General features: G+C 51.1%; 1 protein-coding gene across 1 annotated transcript in view; it reads left to right on the plus strand.

The window, feature by feature from the left end:
* The window catches only part of HYDIN (HYDIN axonemal central pair apparatus protein), a 427,037-nt gene that overhangs the window by 399,339 nt on the left and 1,853 nt on the right, over positions 1 to 25,845 (plus strand). Inside the window, exons 73-85 of the mRNA XM_073307159.1 lie at positions 1,442 to 1,589; positions 4,986 to 5,193; positions 6,887 to 7,108; positions 10,070 to 10,239; positions 11,183 to 11,381; positions 11,536 to 11,694; positions 13,604 to 13,884; positions 14,353 to 14,572; positions 15,275 to 15,487; positions 18,353 to 18,516; positions 22,520 to 22,670; positions 23,009 to 23,239; positions 25,263 to 25,487. Of these exons, the coding sequence (XP_073163260.1) occupies positions 1,442 to 1,589; positions 4,986 to 5,193; positions 6,887 to 7,108; positions 10,070 to 10,239; positions 11,183 to 11,381; positions 11,536 to 11,694; positions 13,604 to 13,884; positions 14,353 to 14,572; positions 15,275 to 15,487; positions 18,353 to 18,516; positions 22,520 to 22,670; positions 23,009 to 23,239; positions 25,263 to 25,487 (2,591 nt within the window). The remainder of the gene's footprint in view (positions 1 to 1,441; positions 1,590 to 4,985; positions 5,194 to 6,886; positions 7,109 to 10,069; positions 10,240 to 11,182; positions 11,382 to 11,535; positions 11,695 to 13,603; positions 13,885 to 14,352; positions 14,573 to 15,274; positions 15,488 to 18,352; positions 18,517 to 22,519; positions 22,671 to 23,008; positions 23,240 to 25,262; positions 25,488 to 25,845) is intronic.

Genomic DNA, 25,845 nt, shown 5'->3' on the forward strand with positions numbered 1-25,845 from the left:
AAGATATATTAGAATTGGAAAAGGTCCAGAAAAAGGCAACAAAAATGATTGGGGTATGGAACAGCTTCCATATGAGGAGAAATTTAAAAGACTGGGACTTTTCAGCTGAGAAAACAGACAGCTAAGAGGGAGGGATCTGATAGAAGTCTATAAAATCATGACTGGTGTGGAGAAAGTGAACAAGGGAACGTTATTTACCCCTTCACATAATACAAGCACCCAGGGTCACCCAATGAAATTAACAGGCAGCAAGTTTAAAACAAACAAAAGGAAGTACTTCACACAATGCACAGTCAACTTGTGGAACTCATTGCCAGGGGACGTTGTGAAGGCCACAAGTGTAACTGGGTGCAGCAGAGAATTAAATAAGTTCATGGAGGACAGGTCCATCAGTGCCAGGGATGCCACTCCACACTCAGGGTGTCCCTAAACCTCTGACTACGAGAAGCTGGGACTGGATGAGAGGGCATGGATCACTCAATAATTGCCCTGGTCTTTTCATTCCTTCTGAAGCATCTGGTACTGACCGCTGTCGCAAGACAGAATCCTGCGCTAAATGAACCATTGGTGTGACACAGTGTGGCCGCTCTTATGTTCTTAATAGCAAAGATCCTAGTTGATTTCATGCAGCATCTGGCATTTCTCCCTTTTCAGGCTCAGAATTCTGCATGGGGCAGTGTTGGTTGGTTTGTTTGTTTTTTAAAGATTTTATTAATTTAATTTATTTTTGTTTGGTTGGTAGGGGTTTAAGGGTAGAAAGGGTGTCAGATTTCAAATTTCTCAAGCAAAGATGCTTATTAGTGGTGAGTGAGATATAGCAACTGGGAAGAGAGAGAGTGGAATAAAAAATGAGTTAAAAAAGAGATCTCAGATTTGTTCTATGGAGCTTCTGTTGTCAGCTGAAGCCCAGCCCATCCATTCATCCACCAGTACAGTATGTGTGTGTCAAGGGGTTGGTCCCATGTCAAAGTGTCATTGGTCCATGCCTGGTGTGGGGACATACCCTTAGTCCTTGGCTATGCATTTGTACAGTGCCTAGCACAACGGGGTCCTGGTTCATGACTGGAGCTCCTAGGTGCTACCACAATACAAAATATCAATAATAATAACGATGAGGATACAGAATTCTGGGTTAGCTCGGATGCTGTATTTCTCATGCTCAGCTCAATGATAGATGGCCATATTGTTCACTAGCATCCCTAGTGATTCCCTCCACCTGTATAGGAGTTTAATTTATTTTACATTCTGCATTAACAATGCTTCTCCGGTAGGGGGAGCTTTTTTGCCCTGCCCTTTCCACCTGCAGCACGTCTGGCATAGTAAAAATAGACTTGGACGAGCCATGCACTTTTCTATGGGATAAATGAGTGGTGGCTGATTCCATGCTAACCTGACAGGAGAACTAAAGGTTTGCTGTCTCTTTCCTGTGTTTCCCCCAAAGGACATGAGGCCCACAAGACTGTTCACATGATTAACAACGAGAATGAGACCTTCAGCTTTGCTTTCAGAGACTGCTCGCGCTATTCCGAGGGATACATTAACTACCTAACAGTGCAGCCCATGGAGGGCTACATTCCACCTCTTTCCAGGTAAAGGGGGAGAGAGAATGTCTAGGGCTCACAGGGCTAGACTGTGGCTCCCAAGCACAGTGCTGTGTTATCTGCATTATTAGAGTCCTTCCAAGCTGTACAGTGGTTTCACCTCATGGCATCAGCTCTTACCCAGCCAGCAGGCAGCTCTTGGTGGGGACATGCTGGTTCCTGTTCTTACACAGTCGGTCTCCCCATTTGTATTCAGGGTCAGATCTGCTGCCGTTAGTGATGCCTTTAGAGATTGCTGCTGTTTTTCACTCCCGTTAGACCTAAAGCCAACACAGCTCTGGGGTTATTTACACTGGAGCTAGAGGTGTAATTTCCAGCTCCATTAGACATACCCACCTAGCTCTGATTAAGCTAGTGCACTAAAAATAGCAGTGTATTAACAAAAGGCTATAGGTTAAGTGATACCAAGGAGAAGGAATAAAGGTAGAAAGAGTTACAAACAGACCGAAGTACAAATGCCCTTTCTAATGGCTAACTCCTAACTGAACAAGCTACAGTCTTTCTACAAGGAACTTTCCTCACCCATCTTCTTTTCCCAGCAATGGCTGGCTTGCTTTCAGCTATGTTCCCTGCAGAGTCCAAGGTGCTGGTTCTCCTTGTCTCCTCAGGTGAAGGATGATCCAAAATCTTTCTGTGTGTCCTTATGTCCCAATCTGCCTTTGTTTCAAGGATCAAACTGATCCCCTGGGGTTCAGTCTCCCATCTCCTCTGGGGGTTGACTCTATCTTGATTAGTGTGTCCCCTGGTGTGTTCCACAGTGACACTTCCTGCTGAAGTTTTACAGTGTAAGGCCATGTCTACACAAGCACTTATGTCAGCAAAACTTTTGTCGCTTAGTAGTGTGAAAAAACACACCCCTGTGCGACATAAGTTTTGCTGGTATAAGCGCTCGTGTGCAGAAGACTCTATCCCACCAACACACCTACCACTGCTCGTTATACTGATTTTATTATGTCGACAGGACAGCTCTCTCCCGTTGGCATAACTCAGTTACATGAGCAATCTTACAGCGGCACAGCCGTATCGGTACAGTGTAGACATGACCTTAATGTTCTCTTCCCGCATTGCAACCTCCAATGCAAATGAATAGCCCATTGACTTTGGTCACACCTGCTTTGAGATGTTGGCCTCTTTCCTTTGTCTTGAGAAAACCTGTTTAGCAACTCTCCCTGATGTGCCTGGTTAAAACACCTTTTAGTTACAGACTTTAAAGCTTAATTTCAGTGAGTATTCACAATTCCACATACTGCGTTGTCACATGCATTTTACAATGATTTTACTGACCACCGTGATACCTCACAAGGCGTACTTTGTACAAATATCATTGCAGTAGTGTGTTGGGTGTGAACACAGGGGTGCCTAGGGTCACAAGTGTAGACATACCCTAAGAAAGAGCATGCTGGATTCTCTTACTTGTCTCCCTTCCAGCTACAAGGCCATTCAGTCATTTACACCTGTGCACACCCATTGAAAGCAGCAGGGCTCCCAGGTAGCACTGAGGACATAATTTGAATTCAGTGGGAAAGTATAGGTGTCACCGAGGCCATAATTTGGCCTACAGAAGCTTTATTTCTGATGATGACGCATGAAAAGGACAGATCCCAGCTTGAGGCAAGGCTGAGTTTGCCAGGTTGCCAGTCAGAAAACACATCTTCTAGCTTTTAATCCAAGCAGTTGATCTGGAAATTAGTGAGGGACGATAAAAATGGAGCCACTGGGCCTGGTGACATTTCTGCAGAGTCACTTTCCAGAGCAGCATCACGCTTCAAGAGCTGCACGTTTCTCTGATGCCACTGCAGGGCGCTCGCTCTTGGAGCTGTCTGATTTTTAATCTCCCTTTCAGGTGTGTTGTCTTTTGCCTTTTCGAGCATGTGACACATTGAAAAAGGAACGAATGCTCAGCCTCTGTGCCCCTTTTCTTTCCATCGCTTCCCTGGATCTCCATTGCCATGACAGTACCACGGGGAAATATTCTACCCATGAACTCCCGCTGGTTTAAATAAAGTTGTTCTTGTTTTTAAGAACAGTTTATTGATCTGTACTTTCCTCAGAGCCTTCTGCTGAGCTGTAAGGAAGGCATATGGGTGTCCTGACCTTTGATCTCATTTGATCCTGGCCCTTAGGCACTGACTACCTCCTGTGAGGGTCTGAACTCCCATCAAAGTCAGTGGGAGTTGAGAGTCCTCATCAACCCCCAGGAGCTATCCATTGTGACATAGCAGGGTAGAATCCAGACCAATGAGTAGCTGTCACCCCTCCCCTCTAACCTGGGTTGCCCCTTACAATGCCTTGCTGCTCACAAACCGCCCCCAGCATGCCAGTCACTCCCAGCTATGTCTGGATGTATGCTGCAGCCAGCCAGCCACACGTTGGCCCTTACCAGCCTTAAAAATTACCACAGGGTGACCCCAGCACACTCCCAGTCCTAGATTTCCCCCAGGAATGTTTGTCCTGTACTGCCCAGCCCTCCCCCTGGACAGTGCAAATATACTGAGTCTGTTATTCCTTTAAGGGAATAATATGCACACAACTTGTTATCCCTAATGGAGTTTCCTAGGCACTTCAATTTAATACACTGGATTAGATAAAATAATAAAACAAGTTTATTAACTAGAAAGCGAGAAATTTTAAGTGAGTCCAAGCAATGTTGCATAAAAGTCAGAAATGGTTACAAAAAATAAAGATAAAACACTTGTTAATGCCTAACCTAACCAACTGTATTGGATTCAAGCAGTTTCTCACCACATGCTCCAGCAGATGACTGACCAAACTCTCAGTCAGGACTCCTCCCCCAGAGTCCAACACCTGCTTCCTTTGTCTCTTCAGGTGCAGTAAATGCAATAGACAGGGAGAGAGCGATGGGTGGCTTGCAGTGTTTGTCTCTCCTGTTTATAGTGTCAGTCCCCCTCTTGAAAAATATTTCTAGCTGAGACCTGGACCCACCAAAATTTCTGGGCACCACCAAAATTTCTGCAAACCTGCCACCCCTGCTCACAAGGCATACATTGTACAAAGATTATTACACTAGTGTGTAGGCTGTGATTACAGGGGAATATTCTCTCACATCTACCTTAGGTAGCTATGTGGCCCCATTACCATCATACCTGAGTACCTCAAAACCCTTCACGTGTTTATCCTTCACATGCCCTGCTGAGGCAAGGCAGAGCTCTTATCCCTGTTTTACAGATGGGGAGCTGAAGCAGAGAAAGACTAAATGATTTGCCTCAGGTCACCCCTGGGGCAGAGCATGAAATTAAACTCAGTTTTCCTGAGTCCCATGCTACTGCCCCAACCACGGGGCCATCCTTCCTCGCTTGCTCACAACCTCTAGTGCAATAGAGTTCCAAGAGCCAGCAAATAAAGCTGCTGTGTTCATCTCCCCAGGCTTCCTGTTACCATCCTCTTCACACCAACGTTGGAGGGGGAGGTGAACTTTAACCTCATCTGCGATGTCAAGAGAAAGACCCAGCCCCTCTTCTTAAACATCAAAGCCATTGGCTACAGCATGAATGTGTGCGTCAGGTGTGAAGAAAACGATGGCTTGTTCACTGAGCTGAGTCTGCAGGAGAGCAGTATCATCAGCTTCAAGGAGGTGAGAGGGTGGAGACGGGAGGGGGCGGAGGGAGAAGGTGAAAAGTGCACAGTCATCTGCAGCCCGCACACGGATATGGCTCTTTGTGAAATCGTCTCAGGAGAACGCGGCTGTGGGGCAGTCAAAACAGGCCCGCCAGGCAGAACGCCCACCCTGTCCATTGCAGAGCAGATGTAGTTACGTGCGGCTGGGGCTGGTGGAAGTGTCCTTGCCTTGCCTTGATGAGACAGCTGTCAGTGCATTTGCTCTTGGTGTGCAGACCTTCCCTGCTGACCCCACACCCAATGGTCACTTCCAGCCAGCTTGCTTTGCCTGGCCTTAGACTTATCGATTTAAAGCCAGATGAGACCATTGTTGTCATCTAGTCAGACCTCAATCTGCCATTTTGACCGTAAGCTCCTAGAGGCAAAGGCCCACTGTCCATGTGCTCTCTGCATGCTTGTGGCACTGTGTCTTGCTCCCACTCTTGTGAACTGCTTCGCTGTGAAGCTGGCAACTCCAATGTTCCCTACCAAGCATCTATGGCATGAAAAGTGATCCTTCTGCAGCAAGAAAGGCCTCTATAAAAGGGACGGCCCAATCTGCAGCGTGGGGAAGGTTAGGGCCTCTGTGGTGACTACTGCTGCATTGGGGTCCAAGGGGGATGCTTCAGAAGTGTCTAAGGGATTTAGGAGCACATGTCCCAGTGTATTGGGCAGATCTGAAAATCTCCCACAGTCTTCAGTGAAATAGAAACGAACTCAGGGCCTGATCCTGGCAACCCTTTCTCACATGAGTAGCCATTACCCCAAGGAATCCTTTCAGATCAGACCCTAAGCAAAGGCATTTCACAAGCCCTTCTGTGCCTAGCACTCAGCTGTACGTGGCCCACCACAGCTGCAGAACAGCCCAGATAATGTAAATGGTGCTAGATCCTTGCTGGATCCCATGATGAATGAAGTGATGAATGTAGAGGAATATTGCAGGTCAGGATGGAGGTGCACAGAGTTGTGTGGGTGAGACATGCCCTACATGTATTTTCATTGGTGCTGTTGGTACAATGATTTTGTGAGGATCAGATTTCATTTTAAACCAAGAACGTGTGCTATAAGACAGCAGCAAGTTGTTAGAGACTCTGGGACTAGCTGCCTGATGGATCTTCGGCATAGTAGGCCAGTGCATTACCAGGCCCCAAAGCTGCGGAGTTCACTGGACAAGCTTGTCCTGAGTAGCTGAGGTCCATCCAAGCTGTCATTTTGTGGAGAACTGTGTTCACAGACATGTACAGGCACCACTGGATATTAGGAAACACTGTTTCAGTAGGAGGGTGGTGAAGTGCTGGAATGGGTTACCTAGGGAGGTGGTGGAATCTCCATCCTTAGAGGTTTTTAAGGCCCAGCTTGACAAAGCCCTGGCTGGGATGATTTAGTAGGGGTTGGTCCTGCTTTGAGCAGGGTGTTGGACTAGGTGACCTCCTGAGGTCTCTTCCAACCCTAATATTCTATGACTCTATGATTCTGGCCCTGCGCCTAGATCCAATCCCTGCTGGTGTGTGTGCTGTTTGGTGGTGCATTGCATAGGCAGTAAGAGCCCAAGCCCTCTCTCTGGCTCAGGGCTGCCTATGGCAGGAGGTGACTTGGTTTTCTGTCCATTCATGTTGTGTTTGCCAGCCCTTCGGGTATTAACCCCATGTGTGCTCTCCTCCTGCACACAGGTGGAAATAAACGAATCTGCTCACCGCAACTTCTGTGTCCTGAACACTGGCAAGTTCAATTTCAGCTTCTCGTGGGAGTTTTCCGGCCCCAAAGCACTGCAGCACTACCTCTCCATCGCCCCCGAGAACGGCACTGTGGAGGCAGGAGAGCGCGTACATGCCCAGCTGACCTTCCACCCACTGAAGACATGCATCTTAAAGGACATGGAGCTTAAGCTAAAGGTCAGGGCGGGGGTGTCATGCTCTCCTCCCTGCAGGGCACAAAAGCCAGGCAAACCCTTTTGGCAGGTGTCAGAGTAACAGCCGTGTTAGTCTGTATTTGCAAAAAGAAAAGGAGTCCTTGTGGCGCCTTAGAGACTAACCAATTTATTTGAGCATAAGCTTTCGTGAGCTACAGCTCATGTCATCGGATGCATACCGTGGAAAGTACAGAAGACGTTTTTATACACACAAACCATGAAAAAATGGGTGATTATCGCTACAAAAGGTTTTCTCTCCCCCCACCCCACTCTCCTGCTGGTAATAGCTTATGTAAAGTGATCACTCTCCTTACAATGTGTATGATAATCAAGGTGGGCCATTTCCAGCACAAATCCAGGGTTTAACAAGAACGTCTGAGGAGGGGGTGGGGGGTAGGAAAAAACAAGGGGAAATAGGTTACCTTGCATAACGACTTAGCCACTCCCAGTCTCTATTCAAGCCTAAGTTAATTGTATCCAATTTGCAAATGAATTCCAATTCAGCAGTCTCTCACTGGAGTCTGGATTTGAAGTTTTTCTGTTGTAATATCGCAACTTTCATGTCTGTAATCGCGTGACCAGAGAGATTGAAGTGTTCTCCGACTGGTTCATGAATGTTATAATTCTTGACATCTGATTTGTGTCCATTTATTCTTTTACGTAGAGACTGTCCAGTTTGACCAATGTACATGGCAGAGGGGCATTGCTGGCACATGATAGTATATATCACATTGGTGGATGTGCAGGTGAACGAGCCTCTGATAGTGCGGCTGACGTTATTAGGTCCTGTGATGGTGTCCCCTGAATAGATATGTGGGCACAGTTGGCAACGGGCTTTGTTGCAAGGATAGGTTCCTGGGTTAGTGGTTCTGTTATGTGGTATGTGGTTGCTGGTGAGTATTCGCTTCAGGTTGGGGGGCTGTCTGTAGGCAAGGACTGGCCTGTCTCCCAAGATTTGTGAGAGTGTTGGGTCATCCTTCAGGATAGGTTGTAGATCCTTAATAATGCGTTGGAGGGGTTTTAGTTGGGGGCTGAAGGTGACGGCTAGTGGCGTTCTGTTATTTTCTTTGTTAGGCCTGTCCTGTAGTAGGTGACTTCTGGGAACTCTTCTGGCTCTATCAATCTGTTTCTTCACTTCTGCAGGTGAGTATTGTAGTTGTAAGAATGCTTGATAGAGATCTTGTAGGTGTTTGTCTCTGTTTGAGGGGTTGGAGCAAATGCAGTTGTATCGCAGAGCTTGGCTGTAGACAATGGATCGTGTGGTGTGATCAGGGTGAAAGCTGGAGGCATGTAGGTAGGAATAGCGGTCAGTAGGTTTCCGGTATAGGGTGGTGTTTATGTGACCATCGTTTATTAGCACTGTAGTGTCCAGGAAGTGGATCTCTTGTGTGGACTGGACCAGGCTGAGGTTGATGGTGGGATGGAAATTGTTGAAATCATGGTGGAATTCCTCAAGGGCTTCTTTTCCATGGGTCCAGATGATGAAGATGTCATCAATTATAGCGCAAGTAGAGTAGGGGCGTTAGGGGATGAGAGCTGAGGAAGCGTTGTTCTAAGTCAGCCATAAAAATGTTGGCATACTGTGGGGCCAGGCGGGTACCCATAGCAGTGCCGCTGATTTGAAGGTATACATTGTCCCCAAATGTAAAATAATTATGGGTAAGGACAAAGTCACAAAGTTCAGCCACCAGGTTAGCCGTGACATTATCAGGAATAGTGTTCTTGACGGCTTGTAGTCCAACTTTGTGTGGAATGTTGGTGTAGAGGGCTTCTACATCCATAGTGGTCAGGATGGTGTTATCAGGAAGATCACCAATGGATTGTAGTTTCCTCAGGAAGTCAGTGGTGTCTCGAAGGTAGCTGGGAGTGCTGGTAGCGTAGGGCCTGAGGAGGGAGTCTACATAGCCAGACAATCCTGCTGTCAGGGTGCCAATGCCTGAGATGATGGGGTGCCCAGGATTTCCAGGTTTATGGATCTTGGGTAGTAGATAGAATATCCCAGGTCGGGGTTCCAGGGGTGTGTCTGTGCGGATTTGATCTTGTGCTTTTTCAGGGAGTTTCTTGAGCAAATGCTGTAGTTTCTTTTGGTAACTCTCAGTGGGATCAGAGGGTAATGGCTTGTAGAAAGTGGTGTTGGAGAGCTGCCAAGCAGCCTCTTGTTCATATTCCGACCTATTCATGATTACAACAGCACCTCCTTTGTCAGCCTTTTTGATTATGATGTCAGAGTTGTTTCTGAGGCTGTGGATGGCGTTGTGTTCTGCACGGCTGAGGTTGTGGGGCAAGTGATGCTGCTTTTCCACAATTTCAGCCCGTGCGCGTCGGCGGAAGCACTCTGTGTAGAAGTCCAGTCTGCTGTCTCGACCTTCAGGAGGAGTCCACGCAGAATCCTTCTTTTTGTAGTGTTGGTAGCTTGCTAGAGCAAAGCCTGAATTAGATCTCACGTTGAAAAATGTGGCACCCCACCTGGATCCACACTGGGCATCTGAGCTAAATGCCATGACAAGCTGCAGGCCTGGGACCATCCAAGGCACCCACCAAAAGCAGAGTTTGATTCTACCATAGTACCTAGGGGCACTGACACAGTGTCTACTGGGACCTTCCTGTTAGACACCTGCTGGGGAGCAAGACTCTGCTCTGAGACTGAGCTGTGTGGCTATGGCTTGTTGTGCTGCAAACTAACAGCTACCAAAATCTGTATAAAAACAGTGATGAAATTCCCCTTAAATGTTAACTCATTAAGCCAAGGGGTCTCTTTTTTCACACTCCATTTTCAGTTTCCACTGCATAAGCCTCTCTGGGCTGTCACCATTGCAGGTTCCCATGGATGCTGGTCTCCCACTGCTGAGCAGCAGCATCTGTGTGAATGCACCCCCTCTATCACTGGGTCTCTCTTCCTGGCAAATTCTTCAGCAAGGCACCTTGTGGCCTGTTCTCTTCCCAGATCAGCAACGGGCCCACGTTTAGCTGCATGCTCCTGGCTTCTGTGGTGATGCCCACCGTCCACTTCTCCTTTACCAAGCTCGACTTTGGAACCTGCTTCATCTACTATGCCGGGATGCCCCCTGCCAGACACATCCTTACCATCACAAACAAGGAGGCCAAGGAGATTAGGTAGGGCAGCAGTGGGAAGCTAGCTACCCATGTTAGCTGCTTCCCTGGTCCAAGTCAGAGAGTTTGAGCATAGATCTCCCACATCCCAGTTGAGCACCCTAATCACCAGGCTATTGGCTATTCTGGGGTGAGTGTCGCTGTCTCTGGATTTGGCCAGAAATTCCATCCTGGCCTTGATAAACCTTCCCAATGAAAGTTTCATGAAAACCAACCCTTTCCCATGGCAGATCAGAATTTTCCCATAGAAAACCTTTTTATCAAAGAAATCCTGACCATTACTACACGTATGCCCCATGAACCAGGGTAGTGCTGTTATTCCCATTGTACAGATGGGGGAACTGTAGCACAGAGAGGCTCAGTGACATGCGCAAGGTCACATAGGAAGTCTATGGAAGAGAAGGGAAGTGAACTCATGTCTCCCCAGTCCCTATCCAGCACCCTTACCACTGGGCCATTTTTCTAGGGAGAGAGAGGGCAGTGTGTCTGTATTCAGCTTCCAAACTGCCTAATAGTTATAAGCACATAAATCACACAGAAAAGGACACATTTTCCGAAGTGATAGACCCTCTTTTCTGTTTTCATGTGAGATAAGAGGGTGCCTTCATTCACTGACCTGTATGAAAGAAGTGCATTCAGCCGGGGGAGTCCTGCCAGGCGTTTTTCCCAACGGTGATCTGAAGATACCTGTATTTACTTCCCTTTGGGGTTATGTTCATCAGAACAGACCCAATTCAACACTGCTGGCATTAAGCAGACCCAGCTTCTGTTGCCATCAGGGTGGATTTGTCTCAGTCTGCATAGCTAGCAGACTTGGTTGGACCACTGGCAACTCCTCCGGATAAAATTGAATGGATGTGGTCAAAGAGGGATGGGGGACAGTTCTCAGCTACTGAATGATCACCAGCCAAACATTCAGAAAGGATTTTTTTCTGGTCTTCCACAGCTTAGACTGCTTGTACACCAACACTACTCACTTTGAGGTGAGCTTCCAGGCTGAAGTGCTGAGTCCTGGAGGGAAGATGGAGGTGCCAGTCACTTTCTATCCCCGAGAGGCTGTTTCGTACCACGATATCATCCCCTTTGAAATCAATGGGCTCTCCCAACAGACGATTGAGGTTCTGGGAAAGGGCACGGAGATGAAGGTGAGATCAGACCACTGTTCTATAGCTCCATATGTCACACGGTCAGAGTGAATCTCTTTCTCCTTTCCTCAGTCATCCACTCGTTGCCTTTCTCCCGTTCCTCATTACCAATCCTCGCACCTTCCCCATTCTTTTATTCTTATCCTGCCCACAGATCGACATCTTAGACCTTCCCAGCAAAGTGGTGAAATTGGGTGCGCTGTCTGCTGGACAAACTATGAAGAAGACTGTCACAATAGTGAACAATAGCGTTGCCCTTCTCACTTTTAACCTAACTTTCGTGTTCACTGTTCCAGAGCTGCTGGAATCTAAGGTAAGGCCTGTTCTTCAACTGGAGTGCTCTTTATCTTGCCACTTATTTGTTATTTGTACTGCCAATGTAGCGAGGAGCCCAGTCATGTCTAGGCACTGTAGGTTGTCTGACCTAGTGGGTAGCTATTATTAGAGTTTACAGGTAAGATGACGTGGTCTAGCACAGCTCAGCTGCCCAGAGACTGGACAAGCATTACAGGTAGTTGGGGAGTGAGTCCCCCACTGCATGCGGCAGAGACGCTCACCCTTAAGAAGACCTGCAGAACTCGCAATTGTTTTATTGCAATATCACAAACACTATCATGTAGCAAAGTAGACAGAGAGAATATAACCCCCAGAACTTGCATTCTCACACCATTCTTTGCATGCAGCCCTAGAGTTGGTAAGATGACCCATGAGAGGTCCTTGCCTTTGCAGGGCCCAGGAGTGCCTGAACAAAGTGCTACCTTGAATCATAGATGATGCTAACACCTAACTCATATTCAGTGGGGTTCTCAGCCCCTTTTCCTTATCTGTTTCCTCACCCTACTAATGTTTGGGTACCCTTCTTCCATAGGTTACTAGGACTCTTACTTCAAGCTTATTAGCAAGTACATCCATCAGTTACCATGGCATTCTCACGACTGGACATCTGCTGGATATTCCTAACTGAAAATATCTAAAGCTAGTATAAACTTACCTTGTGATTACTTGTCAACAGTTCAGCAACACTTGCTTATAACAGCACTCTGTCTTGTAACAACCTGTGATACAGGGTCACTTACTGGTTAGCTGCTACATAGATGACTCGTGCCTCCCCATACCGGAGGGGGACAATCTAAAGGGGAGGACAAGTGACTGCCCCACACGTCTCCTCTGCCCAGAGACCTCCCCCACACTGTGCCCAGCCCAGGGCCACTGTGCTCTCCTCACCCCACGTTACCTTCCCAGGGAGGGGGGCTCTGTCCTCCTTCCACTGTACTTGCCCCCAGCATGTTCAGCCGCTCTCCCGGACAGCTGAGCCAGGCGGGGAGCAGGAGGGAGCCACTTCTCACACAGCTGAAGCTGGCTGCTCCCGGTCGCTGCTCCGTGCAGCGCAGCAGCTGCCTGAGAGAGCCTGGGTGGGGAGGCTGAGGTGACGGCCAGCTCCCTGCCTGGGGTTGGCTGCCAGTGCCAGGGGCCAAACATGCCAGGGAGGGGGGCTCTGGCTCACTCAGCCCCTGTCCCCGGCAGCTTGGCCCGAGTCGGGGGCAGCCCGCTGCTGCTCCCTTTCCAGCCAGGCTCTCTCAGGCAGCTGCTGCACTGCACAGAGCAGGGACCCAGCAGCTGGCATCAGAAATGTCTGCGCCTGCTCCTTTCACTCCCTGCCTGGGCCTGGCTGCCAGGGACAGGAGCTGAGTGTGCCAGGGGGCAGGCGCAGCGTGAGAAGGACAGCGCCCTTCTCCCTCCCCCAATCAGACCAATCTGGGGGGCACTTGACTCTGCATACACCCCCACACATTGCCTCTGGTTGCTTATGTTGAGTCTTTAGGCCTTAGTTACTTTGGCTACACTATTATATTACAGGCTTGAGGCCTGTAGGCTTTTGCATGCCTGCTTTGAGCCATACCTAGATCTTATTAATCATTATACCATGTAGCTATAGCAACATAGCCTTGGATGGAAGGTGCTATGGAAGAGTAAGTATTTTCCCTCCTTCCCACCCATCCGCCAAACAGGTCCATTCTTGGCATAGATGTAATGGCAGCTGAGGAGAGGCACTGTAGGGACACACTACTACAGGGAGCGATTGGGATTGGGCTAATAATGATGGGAGCAGCACAGGAATGAAACTAAGCAGCTCTGGGAAATCTCTCCTGTTACTCTCAATAGCTCTGAGGGCTCTGTGTTCCCAGTGGTCAGACATCACATTTGGCCCTCTGTCTGGGCAGGTTCTCAGCTTGTCTCCATCCAGCGACATAACTCTGAAGCCCAAAGGGGGCACCTGCAGCGTAGAGGTGACTTTCTCCCCAAAGTGCCGCATCCCGCAGTTTGCAGAGGAGGTGATGCTCGAGTGCATGGGGCTGCTGCACTCCTTCTTTGTGGTGCGGGGCTGCTGCCAGGGCATTGAAGTGAGCTTGGACCAGGATCATATCCCCTTTGGAGCAGTGGTGCAGCGGAGCCAGGCTTCCCGGCGCGTCCTCATGCGGAACACGGGAGACATAGGAGTCAGGTGAGGTAGCGTCCTCACACAAGACCTATTCCACTGAAGGTTTGTGGTGAGCCTGAGCCCCAGGAGATCTTTGCTTGACCTGTGCCTGTCCCAAGAACGCAGAGATAGCAGAACAGTATGTAGCATGCCATCAGAGTGGTGGAATATGGCCTCCCTACAGGCTCAGTTCTGTAGCCCCCAGTGTTGCTGAGATACTCACGCAAGCCAAATCATCCCATTTAACTCAGTGCCAGTGTGCGCTGCAATGTGAGTCAGGGCTGCAGACTCAGGACCTACATGTCTGTGAAGGCCCATAGCCACCTTTCATGCTACTGCAGCTGTGCCCAAGGGCTGTATCTATAGCTGACTGACAGCACAGAAAGGCATCGAGATGCTTAGAGAACCCTGCTCCATCTTTCCCAACCCGGCCTGGGATGCACTGTGAGCCCAGCTCTAAACTGTCCTTTTCTTTGTGCTTTTCTTGGAAAGATTTAAATGGGACATCAAGAGTTTTGAGCCAGATTTCTCCATTAGCCCGGTGGAGGGTTACATTTCCCCAGGAATGGAAGTCCCCTTCGAAGTGATCTTTCATCCCTATGAGCTGAACCCAGATATCCACTATGACAACCTGCAGTGCTGCATCCAGGGCAGCGAAGCGCTCAAGCTCACTCTGACTGGATACTGCGTGGTGGTGCCCATGACAAAAGAGGTAACCTTAGCAGAGAGAGACCCCACCCACCCCACCCCCGGCCCGTGCCGTTCCCAGTCCAGCATAGAAGCTGGCTTGGTTCCCAAACCTGCAGTGTCACTGTGGATGCAGGGCATAGTCCCCCAGTTTCCCAGCACAGGTGGAAACTACAGCAGGACAGAGCTTTAATTCTAGGACTAGGTCCAAGTGAGGATCTTCAACTTCTGTAATGACATGAACACTCATGCCCAGCTTTGTGGCTCCAGTGTGGGCCTGACAGCACCTTGTGAAGGGAGAGGCCATGAACGGGAACTCTGGCACTGATGGACATTTCTTGAGTGCCGGACCCCACAGTCCTCCTGAATTCCAAAAGGAGAACTCAGACCAAATCAAGCAGCCAGTCCACAAAAAGGACTGTAATTGATGTCTGCCCATTCTGCAGCACTTACAATGAGTAGCCCCACTGCGTTCAGTAGGCCTGCTTGTGTTACTAAGGACTGCAGAATTGGGCCCTCCATGAAAACCTGCAAAATGGTTTTATAAGAGAGAGCTCTGTTTCTGTATTTATATATGCCTCCCTCTCTGTCTGTCCTTCACCCCTCTTTCTTTTGTGTCTTTGCATGTGGGTGAGGAGTACCTGCACCCCCACACACCACAATGCCATAGGTAAATGGAATGGATTCCCTAAGGGGGATGAAGTCTCTTTGTGCTCCTCTGTTGCAGGTGATGAATTTCACTTGTCACGTGCGTGGAAAACACACCCAGACTATCATGCTGTCCAACCGGAGCAACCAGTCATGGAACCTGCAGCCCATCATTGAGGGGGAACAATGGAAAGGGCCTGAATTCATCAGGGTAGAGGCCCATCAGCAAAACAAGCCCTACGAGATCACTTACAGGCCCCTCACCATGAACGTGGAGAACAAGAAGCATCAGGTATGAGCTGTGGAGGCATGAAAGCAGTGCAGCCGTTTCTTTTATTGCACCAGACCTTTGTAACCACTGCTAGAGACCTGATAACACAGAGCACTGATTCTGGGAGAGTAACCTGTGTATCAGATTAGCAACTACAAGCTTTAAAACAAAGATTTTCAGAGGATTTGAGTGTTGAAATGAGCCCCATCCTTCCGGGTGATGTCATAAGAACATAAGAATGGTCATACTGGGTCAGAACAAGGGTCCCTCTACCCCAGTATTCATATCCAACGGTGGCCAGTGCCAGCTGCTTCAGAGGGAATGAACAGAACAGGCAGTCATGGAGTGATCCATCCCTGTCGCCCATTCCCAGCTTCTGGCAAACAGAGGCTAGGAACACTTCAGAGCATGGTTTTGTATCCCTGCCCATCCTGGCTAATAGCCATTGACAGACCTATCCTCCGTGAACATATCTAGTTCTTTTTTGAACCCTGTTATAGTCTTGGCCTTCACAACATCATGTCATGGTATCCCTTGGACTGAGGAGACCCCTCTGGGAGAAGGGACACCAGTTATTAGGGAGACACAGGTAACAGTAATGAGGAAATTGACAAGGTCCCTCACCAAAGGCTCTTATGTAAATTAAGTTGTCATGGGATAAGAGGGAAGATCCTTTCATGGACTGAGAACTGGTAAAAAGACAGGGAACAAAGGGTAGGAATAAATGGTAAATTTTCAGAATGGAGAAGGGTAACGAGTGGTGTTCCCCAAAGGTCAGTCCTAGGACCAATCCTATTCAATTTATTCATAAATGATCTGGAGAAAGGGGTAAACAGGGAGGTGGCAAAGTTTGCAGATGATACTAAACTGCTCAAGATAGTTAAGACCAAAGCAGACTGTGAAGAACTTCAAAAAGATCTCACAAAACTAAGTGACTGGGCAACAAAATGGCAAATGAAATTTAATGTGGATAAATGTAAAGTAATGCACATTGGGAAAAATAACCCCAACTATACATACAATATGATGGGGGCTAATTTAGCTACAACTAATCAGGAAAGAGATCTTGGAGTCATCGTGGATAGTTCTCTGAAGACATCCATGCAGTGTGCAGCAGCAGTCAAAAAAGCTAACAGGGTGTTAGGAATCATTGAAAAACGGATAGAGAATAAGACAGAGAATATCTTATTGCCCTTATATAAATCCATGGTACGCTCACCTTGAATCTTGAGTGCTGCATACAGATGTGGTCTCTTCATCTGAAAAAAGATACACTGGCATTAGAAAAGGTTCAGAAAAGGGCAACTAAAATGATTAGGGGTTTGAAATGGGTCCCCTATGAGGAGAGATTAAAGAGGCTAGGACTTTTCAGCTTGGAAAAGAGGAGACTAAGGGGGGATATGATAGAGGTCTGTAAAATCATGAGTGGTGTGGAGAAAGTGAATAAGGAAAAGTTATTTACTTGTTCCCATAATATAAGAACAAGGCGCCACCAAATGAAATTAATGGGCAGCAGGTTTAAAACAAATGAAAGGAAGTTCTTCTCCACACAGTGCACAGTCAACCTGTGGAACTCCTTGCCTGAGGAGGTTGTGAAGGCTAGGACTAAAACAGGGTTTAAAAGAGAACTGGATAAATTCATGGAGGTTAAGTCCATTAATGGCTATTAGCCAGGATGGGTAAGGAATAGTGTCCCTAGCCTCTGTTTGTCAGAGGGTGGAGATGGATGGCAGGAGAGAGATCACTGGATCATTACCTGTTAGGTTCACTCCCTCTGGGGCACCTGGCACTGGCCACTGTCGGCAGACACGATCCTGGGCTGGATGGACCTTTGGTCTGACCCAGTCTGGCCATTCTTATGGGAAATCAATTATTAGAAACATAGATAGCTGGGTTTGTGATGACTGGGAGAACCACATGGTGGATTGCCTGCCGGGTGCAAAGGTTGCAGATCTCTCAATACACCTAGATCAGAGGTGGGCAAACTATGGCCTACGGACCACATCCGGCCCGTGGGACCCTCCTGCCTGGCCCCTGAGCTCCTGGCCCGGAAGGCTCACCCCCAGCCCCTCCCCCGCTGTTCCTCTTGCCCCACAGCCTCAGCTCATTGTGCCGTCAGCGCAATGCTCGGGGCGGCGGGGCTGCGAGCTCCTGGGGCAGCACTGCTGCAGAGCCCGGCCTGACCCGGTCTCTGTGCTGCGCGGCAAGGGGGCAGGAAGCGGGGGGCTGGATAGAGGGCAGTGGAGTTCGGGGGGAGTGGTCAGGGGCGGGGGTGTGGATAGAGGGTGGGGCAGTCAGAGGGTGGGGAACGGGGGGTTGAATGGGGGCAGGGGTCCTGGGCGGGGGCCAGTCAGGAAGGAGGGGGGGTTGGATGGGGCGGCAGGGGGCAGTCAGGGGCACGGGTTCTGGGGCTAGTCAGGGGACAGGGAGAAGGGGTGTTTGGATGGGGCAGGGGTCCCGGGGGGTGGAGGCGGTCAGGAATGAGAGGAGGGGTTGGATGTGGTGGCGGGGGGGCAGTCAGGGGTGGGACTTTCGGGGGCGGTTGGGGGGGTGGATGGGGCAGGGATCGGGGGGGCATCAGGGGCGAGAAACAGGGTGGGGGGGATAAGGGGCGGGGGCCGGGCCATGCCTGGCTCTCCCCGACCACACCAGCAGGAGGGATGAGCGGTAGAGCAGGCGACCCCTATATCGATTCTTCACCAGTGCAGGATCAGCCTTCCATTGGGGTGCGTCTTTCTAGGCTGGTGAAAATGGCTCGCTCCCCCGGCAGTGCAGCACAGGGCACTTGTCATACCAGCAGCTCTGGCCCGTGTGTGTGCGCACTCAGGAGCTGAACAGGGGACCGTGAAAGCAGAGGAACCTACCAACCTTTTGCATTGTCTCTAGGGCTCCATCTTCTTTCCGCTCCCCGATGGGACAGGTTTGCTGTACCTCCTGCAGGGGACTGCAGAGCCCCCTAAGTCTTCAGGGACCATTGTCCGAGAGGTGCCATGCAAAACTACCTACACCGAATTGCTCCCCATCTCAAACTGGCTGAACAAGCCACAAAGGTAAACTGGGAAGGGCCTAGTGGCTGTTCACAGCTAGCAGCACAGAGAGGGGCTTTCCATGCTAGCTCCATCCCCGCTGTTACCCCAACAACTCCCAGCCAAGAAGTTGGTGTGTGCTGTGACTTGGGGTCCCAGAAGGCCTCTTGGGAGATTGTCTAGGCCACAAGGTCGACATGCACTTAGACTGGCCTTTATTCCGGTCTCAGGAAGCATGGATCTGGCTGACAGCTCTGCTTTGGGAGGGTTTATGCCAAATAAACTCCATCTCCCTCCCCATAATGGCCCGGGGGAAATTTACCCAACAGCTTTGGCAGGGCAAGAGCAGTCTAGAAACAATACAGCAGGGGTCTCAAAGTCCCGGCCCGTGGGCCATCTGTGGCCCGAGAACCTGCCCACTGTGGCCCCCGGGGCTCCAGCAATTTTGGGGCCGGGTCTCTCCCTTGGTCTCGCCTGCCACCCCCGGGCGCTCCCCCGCGCACTTCCTCCAGACCATTTAAAATGGCCTGGGGCCCCAGTCACCACCAGCAGTGCAGCAGAACTGAGCAATTTCCTGCACGCTCCACGTGGCTGCTGGCCCCTCCTTGCAGCCCCGGGGTGGGGTGGGGCTGTGCTTCCGCACACCGCCTCCACCCTGAGCACCCCTGCAGCCAATGGGAAGCTGCAGGGGCAGTGCCTGGAGGTAGCAGTGCGTGGAGGCCCCCTGGCCCACCCCACCTTGGAGCCCCAGGTAAGTGCCCTGACCCCCTCCCAGAGCCTGCACCCCCATCCCCTGCCCCAGCCCAGAGCCTGCACCCAGCACCCGAACTCCCTCCCAGAGCCTTAGGCAGGTGGGGGCGGAGTTTGGCGGGCCAGGTTCTGTGCGGCATGAGTGACATTATTGGCCCGCCGGAAGGATTTGAGGACTGGCACTGGCCCTAAGGTAAACTGAGTTTGAGACCCCTGCATTACTTGAGTAGGACTTCATAGAATCATAGAATATCAGGGCTGGAAGGGACCTCAGGAGGTCATCTAGTCCAACCCCCTGCTCAAAGCAGGACCGATCTCCAACTAAATCATCCCAGCCAGGGCTTTGTCAAGCCTGACCTTAAAAACCTCTAAGGAAGGAGATTCCACCACCTCCCTAGGTAACGCATTCCAGTGTTTCACCACTCTCCTAGTGAAAAAGTTTTTCCTAATATCCAACCTAAACCTCCCCCACTGCAACTTGAGACCATTACTCCTTGTTCTGTCATCTGCTACCATTGAGAACAGTCTAGATCCATCCTCTTTGGAACCCCCTTTCAGGTAGTTGAAAGCAGCTATCAAATCCCCCCTCATTCTTCTCTTCCGCAGACTAAACGATCCCAGTTCCCTCAGGCTGTCCTCATAAGTCATGTGTTCCAGTCCCCTAATTATTTCTGTTGCCCTCCACTGGACGCTTTCCAATTTATCCACATCCTTCTTGTAGTGTGGGGCCCAAAACGGGACACAGTACTCCAGATGAGGCCTCACCAGTGTCGAATAGAGGGGGACGATCACGTCCCTCGATCTGCTGGCAGTGCCCCTACTTATACAGCCCAAAATGCCATTGGCCTTCTTGGCAACAAGGGCACACTGCTGACTCATATCCAGCTTCTCGTCCACTGTCACCCCTAGGTCCTTTTCTGCAGAACTGCTGCCTAGCCATTCGGTCCCTAGTCTGTAGCGGTGCATTGGGTTCTTCCGTCCTAAGTGCAGAACCCTGCACTTATCCTTATTGAACCTCATCAGTTTTCTTTTGGCCCAATCCTCCAATTTGTCTAGCCCCTCCGGCCTGGGAACGTCCTCCTGACTGCTCGGTGGGGGCTGATGGCGGGGTGTCCTGCCCCCCCCCCGGTGTACCGATTCCCCCTAAGCTGGGGGGACGGGACGGGGGAATCTGTGGGCGCTGCTGCCTCTCTGGGGCTGGAGCTGCTGGCGGCTGCTTGTGTCTGAACAAGCCAAGGTCAGGCTCCTGCCCCGAGTGCTTTCTTAGAGACAGCGCACGCACGCACTCACTCGGGCGCCCACACGCTCCCCCCCCAACGCACCCCCACACCCCCCTTCACACTCCCCCCCCAACACACCCACACCCCCTTCACACTCCCCCCCAACACACACCCACACCCTTCACACTCCCCCCCAACACACCCACACCCCTTCACACAGTTCCCCCCAACACACACCCACACCCCCCTTCACACAGTTCCCCCAACACACCCACACCCTTCACACAGTCCCCCCAACACACACCCACACCCCCCTTCACACAGTTCCCCCAACACACCCACACCCACATCCCCATTCACACTCCCCCCAACACACCCACACCCTTCACACAGTCCCCCCAACACACACCCACACCCACATCCACACCCTTCACACAGTCCCCCAACACACCCCCACACCCACACCCTTCACACAGTCCCCCCAACACACACCCACACCCTTCACACAGTCCCCCCAACACACACACCAGGACTCCCTGCATCCAGGTCACTTCCCCACCTGGGCTGGGCCGAGACATCAGGAACTGCTGCTCTCCTGCCCTCCCCTTACGCAGCCGGCAGGGAAAGTGACCTGGATGCAGGGAGCCCTGACAGCTCCTTGCTCCCCCATCACAGGCTCAGCCCCCTAGGGCTGCGGGGGGGCGGAGGAGCAGCAGTCCGGTGGGGGAGCGAGAGCAGTGCCAGCTGCTTTGTGCATCCAGGTCAGTTTCCCCACGTGGGTGCAGGAGGGAGGTGCAGGGGTTGGGGTGAAGGGGGCACAGGGCAGGGGTTAGGGGCTCAGGCAGGTGCTGGATTTGGGGTGAAGGGGGCACAGTGCAGGGATTGAGGGCACATGAGGGGCGGGGTTGGGGTGCAGGAGGAGGGCAGAGGTTGGGGTGAGGGGACATGCAGAGTGCAGGGATTGGGGCACAAGAGGGGGCAGGGGTTGGGGTGAAGGGGGCACAGTGCAGAGGTTAGGGGCACAGGAGGGGCAGCTGTTGGGGTGAAGGGGGCACAGTGCAGAGGTTAGGGGCACAGGGCAGGGGTTGGGGCTCAGGAGGAAGGTGCAGGGGGTAGAAGTGAAGAGGGCACAGTGCAGGGATTGAGGGCACATGACGGGGCGGGGTTAGGGTGCAGGAGGAGGGCAGAGGTTGGGGTGAGGGGACATGCAGAGTGCAGGGATTGGGGCACAGGAGGGGGCAGGGGTTGGGGTGAAGGGGGCACAGTGCAGAGGTTAGGGGCACAGGAGGGGCAGGTGTTGGGGTGCAGGAGGAGGGCAGGGGTTGGGGTGAGGGGACACACAGGGCAGGGGTTAGAGGCACAGGAGGGAGGTGCAGGGATTGGGGTGAAGGTGGCACAGTATAGGGGTTAGGGTGCAGGAGAGGGGCAGAGGTTGGGAATGAAGGGGTGTAGGGATTAGTAGTGCAGGAGAGGGAACAGGCATTGGGGTGAAGTGGGCACAGTCCAGGAGTTATGGGGGGAGGGAGAGTGGGGAGCCTGGGGAGTTCATGGGGGCCAGGGGCAATGGGGGGTGCCAGGCACACAGGGGCCAGGGGCACCAAAATGCAAGTTCGCCCAGGGTGCCATTTTCCCTAAAGCTGGCCCTGGTCACATGGTTTGGAACCACAAAGCACATGTTTGACCAGCTATTGAGGAGCAGAAAGGCCAGACCGTGCAGGGCCCAGGAATTATGGGATAGCTTTGCTGGACTGTCCAAACACAAGCCTGGCTACAACAGCCTCGGCAAAGTGGGCTGGCGTGACACTAGAGTGGAACGTGGGTGCAGACCTCTACCCTGGGATGAGCCAGTCAGCCTGTGTTCGGAGGGATGTGGGTGCTGTGTGGGTGTTAGGGCAGGGTGTAGACATATGTCAGAGCCCGCGTCCCTACTATAGTGTAGACATACTCTAGGGGCACCAATCGGACAGCCTGCGTAAATGTTTGCTACCTGGCTGATGTCTGGCTGTTTGCAGTGGAAATGAGGCCTTTTGACCTTTGTCTTGTTTGTCTCTCCCCAGGTTCCATGTGATAGTGGATATGATCAAACCAGAAAAGTCGGACATCACCACCATGCTGAAGGGGCTGGATTACACGGAAGTGCCTGCCTCCTCCAAGAAGGACTATAAGCTCACCTTCTTCTCCTACAAGGAAGGGCTATTCAGTGCCAAGGTAGGCCCACTCCCAGGCCCCGCTACTCTGCAAAGGAATGGTTGCTTGCTGATTGTGTGTAGGGGTGATGATGGGAGTCTCTAGGATTTTAAACCAAAACATTGAAACTTTTGGGTGCCCAGAATGAAGTGACTGCTCTGGTAGTTAGGTATCTAAAGTAAAGCTCCCCTGGAATCCACTGGAAGTTGATCAGGGCACTTGTTCTCTGCCAGGTGTGCATAGGAGGCAGGTGGGAAGAGTCCAAGGTGAGTTCATTTCTCCTGTGACCAGAACCAGTCCCTGGTCCAGAGGGGAGCTCCCCTAGGTCTGACTGTTACCTCTTTTGTGCTTGATTTCAGGTGACCTTTCGCAATGAGGCGACACAGGAGTACTTGTTCTACCTGGTCACGTTCAAGGCCATCCCTTCCGGTCCGCTCAGCACCATCGAGATGGTTACCCCTGTTCGGCAGAGCACGTCTTCATCCATCAGGGTGGAAAACCCCCTCTTCTTCCCGGTGACGTTTACTACAGACTGCAAAGTGCCTGATGTCAACTTCCCACCGCAGTTCGTTGTGCCCGCCCAGTCCGAGGTAGAGCAAAGCCTTGCACAGCAAACCTGCTTGCACTGCTCTCCTCCCTCTGCAGTAAGGCAATTGCTCTGACCTTCAGGAATGTCAACAGCCCAAGTGCTCCTGAGCCAGGTGTTAGCCTGATCTGTGTGTGCACTATGGGGCTGGTTTCCAGTGGTAACAGACACCACCTGATCCTCAGAGGGCTGCAGTCCCCAAAGGGTCCCATGGAAAGGAGAAGATGGGTAGGGTAAGCAAATCAGAGATGCAGCAGAGTGTGGATATGCAGAGTATCCCTACACTGCCCTGCAGGAATCTTCCATGCACCACTGGTATGCCTGTAACACATCACACGGCCATGTGCAAAGTTGCTGCCAACAAGCCCACAGGCCTTCCCACCGCTGTTGTGGTTGCACTGGCTGTTTGCAAGGCCAGCTACTGAGTCATTCGCCCCTGTGTCAGTCCCCGTCAGGGCAGTCGCAGGGAGCAATCACTGCACTAACTGCTGCACTGGTTCAGTTGCTTCTCCAAGTGCAATCCCACGAGGCTTCTGCCTGCCCTCCTGTGCATCATCTCTGTCCCCAGTCCCAGCCTTGGCTGCGCCCAACACCCCAGCTCCCCACACCCTTCTTCTAGGTAGGCCGAGAGCAGCTGAAGAGGGGCTGAGCTGCTCTCTGCTCTACCAAGCTCCTTCACCACCCCAACTCCCCTGGCCCAAAGAGCAAAAGGACACAAAAGTTGGATGCAGGATACAGCTTTAGTTTGGAAAATATTGCCACTTTGCCTGGGGGCTGGCGGGGTGCTTTTAATTTTCCCTGGGACAGATTCTCCACAACGCAGGAAGGACACAATGAATGGCTAATTAACGAACAGACAGACATGGACAGGCACAAGCATCATCCTCCCTCCTGCTTCACAGGGGTTTCTCACAGCTCTCCACCCACTTCGTCAATGCACCTGCCCCTCCCCCCACCCCAGGATCTGGGCATGAGAAATCAGGAATGTCGTTATTTATATCGACGTTTGTTATAACCATACAGCTATGGGTAGCCTAGAATTCCTCCTTACCTGTAAGGGGTTAAGAAGCTCAAATAACCTGGTTGGCACCTGACCAAAAGGACCAATGGGGAAAGAAGATACTTTCAAATCTGCGGGGGGGGGGAAGGCTTTGTTTGTGCTCTTTGTTTTGTGTGTTCTCTTGGGAAGCAGAGAAGCACCAGGTCAGAAAACTCCTTCTCCTATAAACCATCCTAAAGTGAGTGTTAATATTGCAAAAAGAGTAAGTAAATAAGGCAGGGCGCATTAGATTACCTTTTGTTTTCAGTGTTCCAGCAATTCCTCGAGACACATACCCTTGTGGTTCAGCCCATAGAGACTTATCAGAGCTAATCCCTGTCCCAAAATGCTTACAAGCCAAATGGACAAGCCAGGCTCAGGGAAGATGGGTGAAAGAGATGTAACACGCAAGCAGAGTGATCAGAACAATGAAACAACTTTGTTAGCTCCACAATTTATTCTCTTTCTGTCCCCCTGTCTAGGGGTACACATGTGTCATTTCATCTTATGAATTGATAAATAATGGTCATTGATTAATTAATTCACACCCCGTCTGCACCATGCCCACCATGTAAACCCAGGTGCTTCTCTATGAGGCTGTAGATGATAAATGCACTGAGCAAGTGTAACCCACACACCTCCTGGGTGTGGTGTTCTGTCCCATCTAGTGGCATCAAGACCACTTAGAGAGATTAATGAGTCTGCTTTACAGCCTTAGTTAACGGCCGTATGGCTTTTATGCAGTAGAGGCTCATATATTAAGCTCCAGAGGTCCCAGGTTCAATGCTGACCACCAGGGTCTGTCGGCGTTACAGGTGTGAGTGTTACACAAGTGAGTACGGATTGGGTTGCAAGGGCACTGGGTGTTACAACAGCTGTTGACTGTCCATGATGCAGCACGCCAAGTACTAATTTCCATCCCTGGGCTGGGCACTAACATTTCTGCTCCCATGCAGATGGACTAGGTTGTTCTCTCTTTTCCCCCCAGGGGGTGCTCATGTTCGAATTCCAGCCCCTAAAAGTCGGGGAGGTCAGTGGGCGCTTGGTGCTCCAGAGCAGCGACTTGGGCTCCTTCCAGTATGACCTGAACCTGAAAGCCCTTGCAGCCAGGCCGGAGAAGCCGCTGTACTTCCGTGCCATGCTGGGCAGCAGCCAGATCATCACCACCAAGTTCATTAACTACACCCGTCAAAGAACAGAGTACACCTGCAAGGTGATCAGGGTCCCCCGCTCTGCTCTGGGGCTAGCTGAAGAATAAGGAAGCCACCAGTGCTCAAGGGGGTGGAAATACAAACATTCAGCAGGCAACTCAGTCTATGTACCCCATCAGCCCTCTTGAGCAGTACTAGGCCCCTTCAGCACTGCTCTCCCCGTCCTGCTGGAACCTTTCCTAGCTTGGCCAATACAGGTGGTGAGGTTGTGGTGAAGTAGCCAGCCTTCCCACTGACTTCACCACCAAAGCTGAGCCTTCTGCAGGGACCATCTTCCCTTGTGGGGTCACTCAGTCTTTATCAGAGCTGCCACCACAGTGCAATGGTGCTTAGGGGGTCAGTGTAGCCTAGGGGACAGAG

The sequence above is a fragment of the Lepidochelys kempii genome, chromosome 12 (assembly GCF_965140265.1).
Source record: "Lepidochelys kempii isolate rLepKem1 chromosome 12, rLepKem1.hap2, whole genome shotgun sequence".
Classification (NCBI taxonomy): Eukaryota; Metazoa; Chordata; order Testudines; family Cheloniidae; genus Lepidochelys; species Lepidochelys kempii.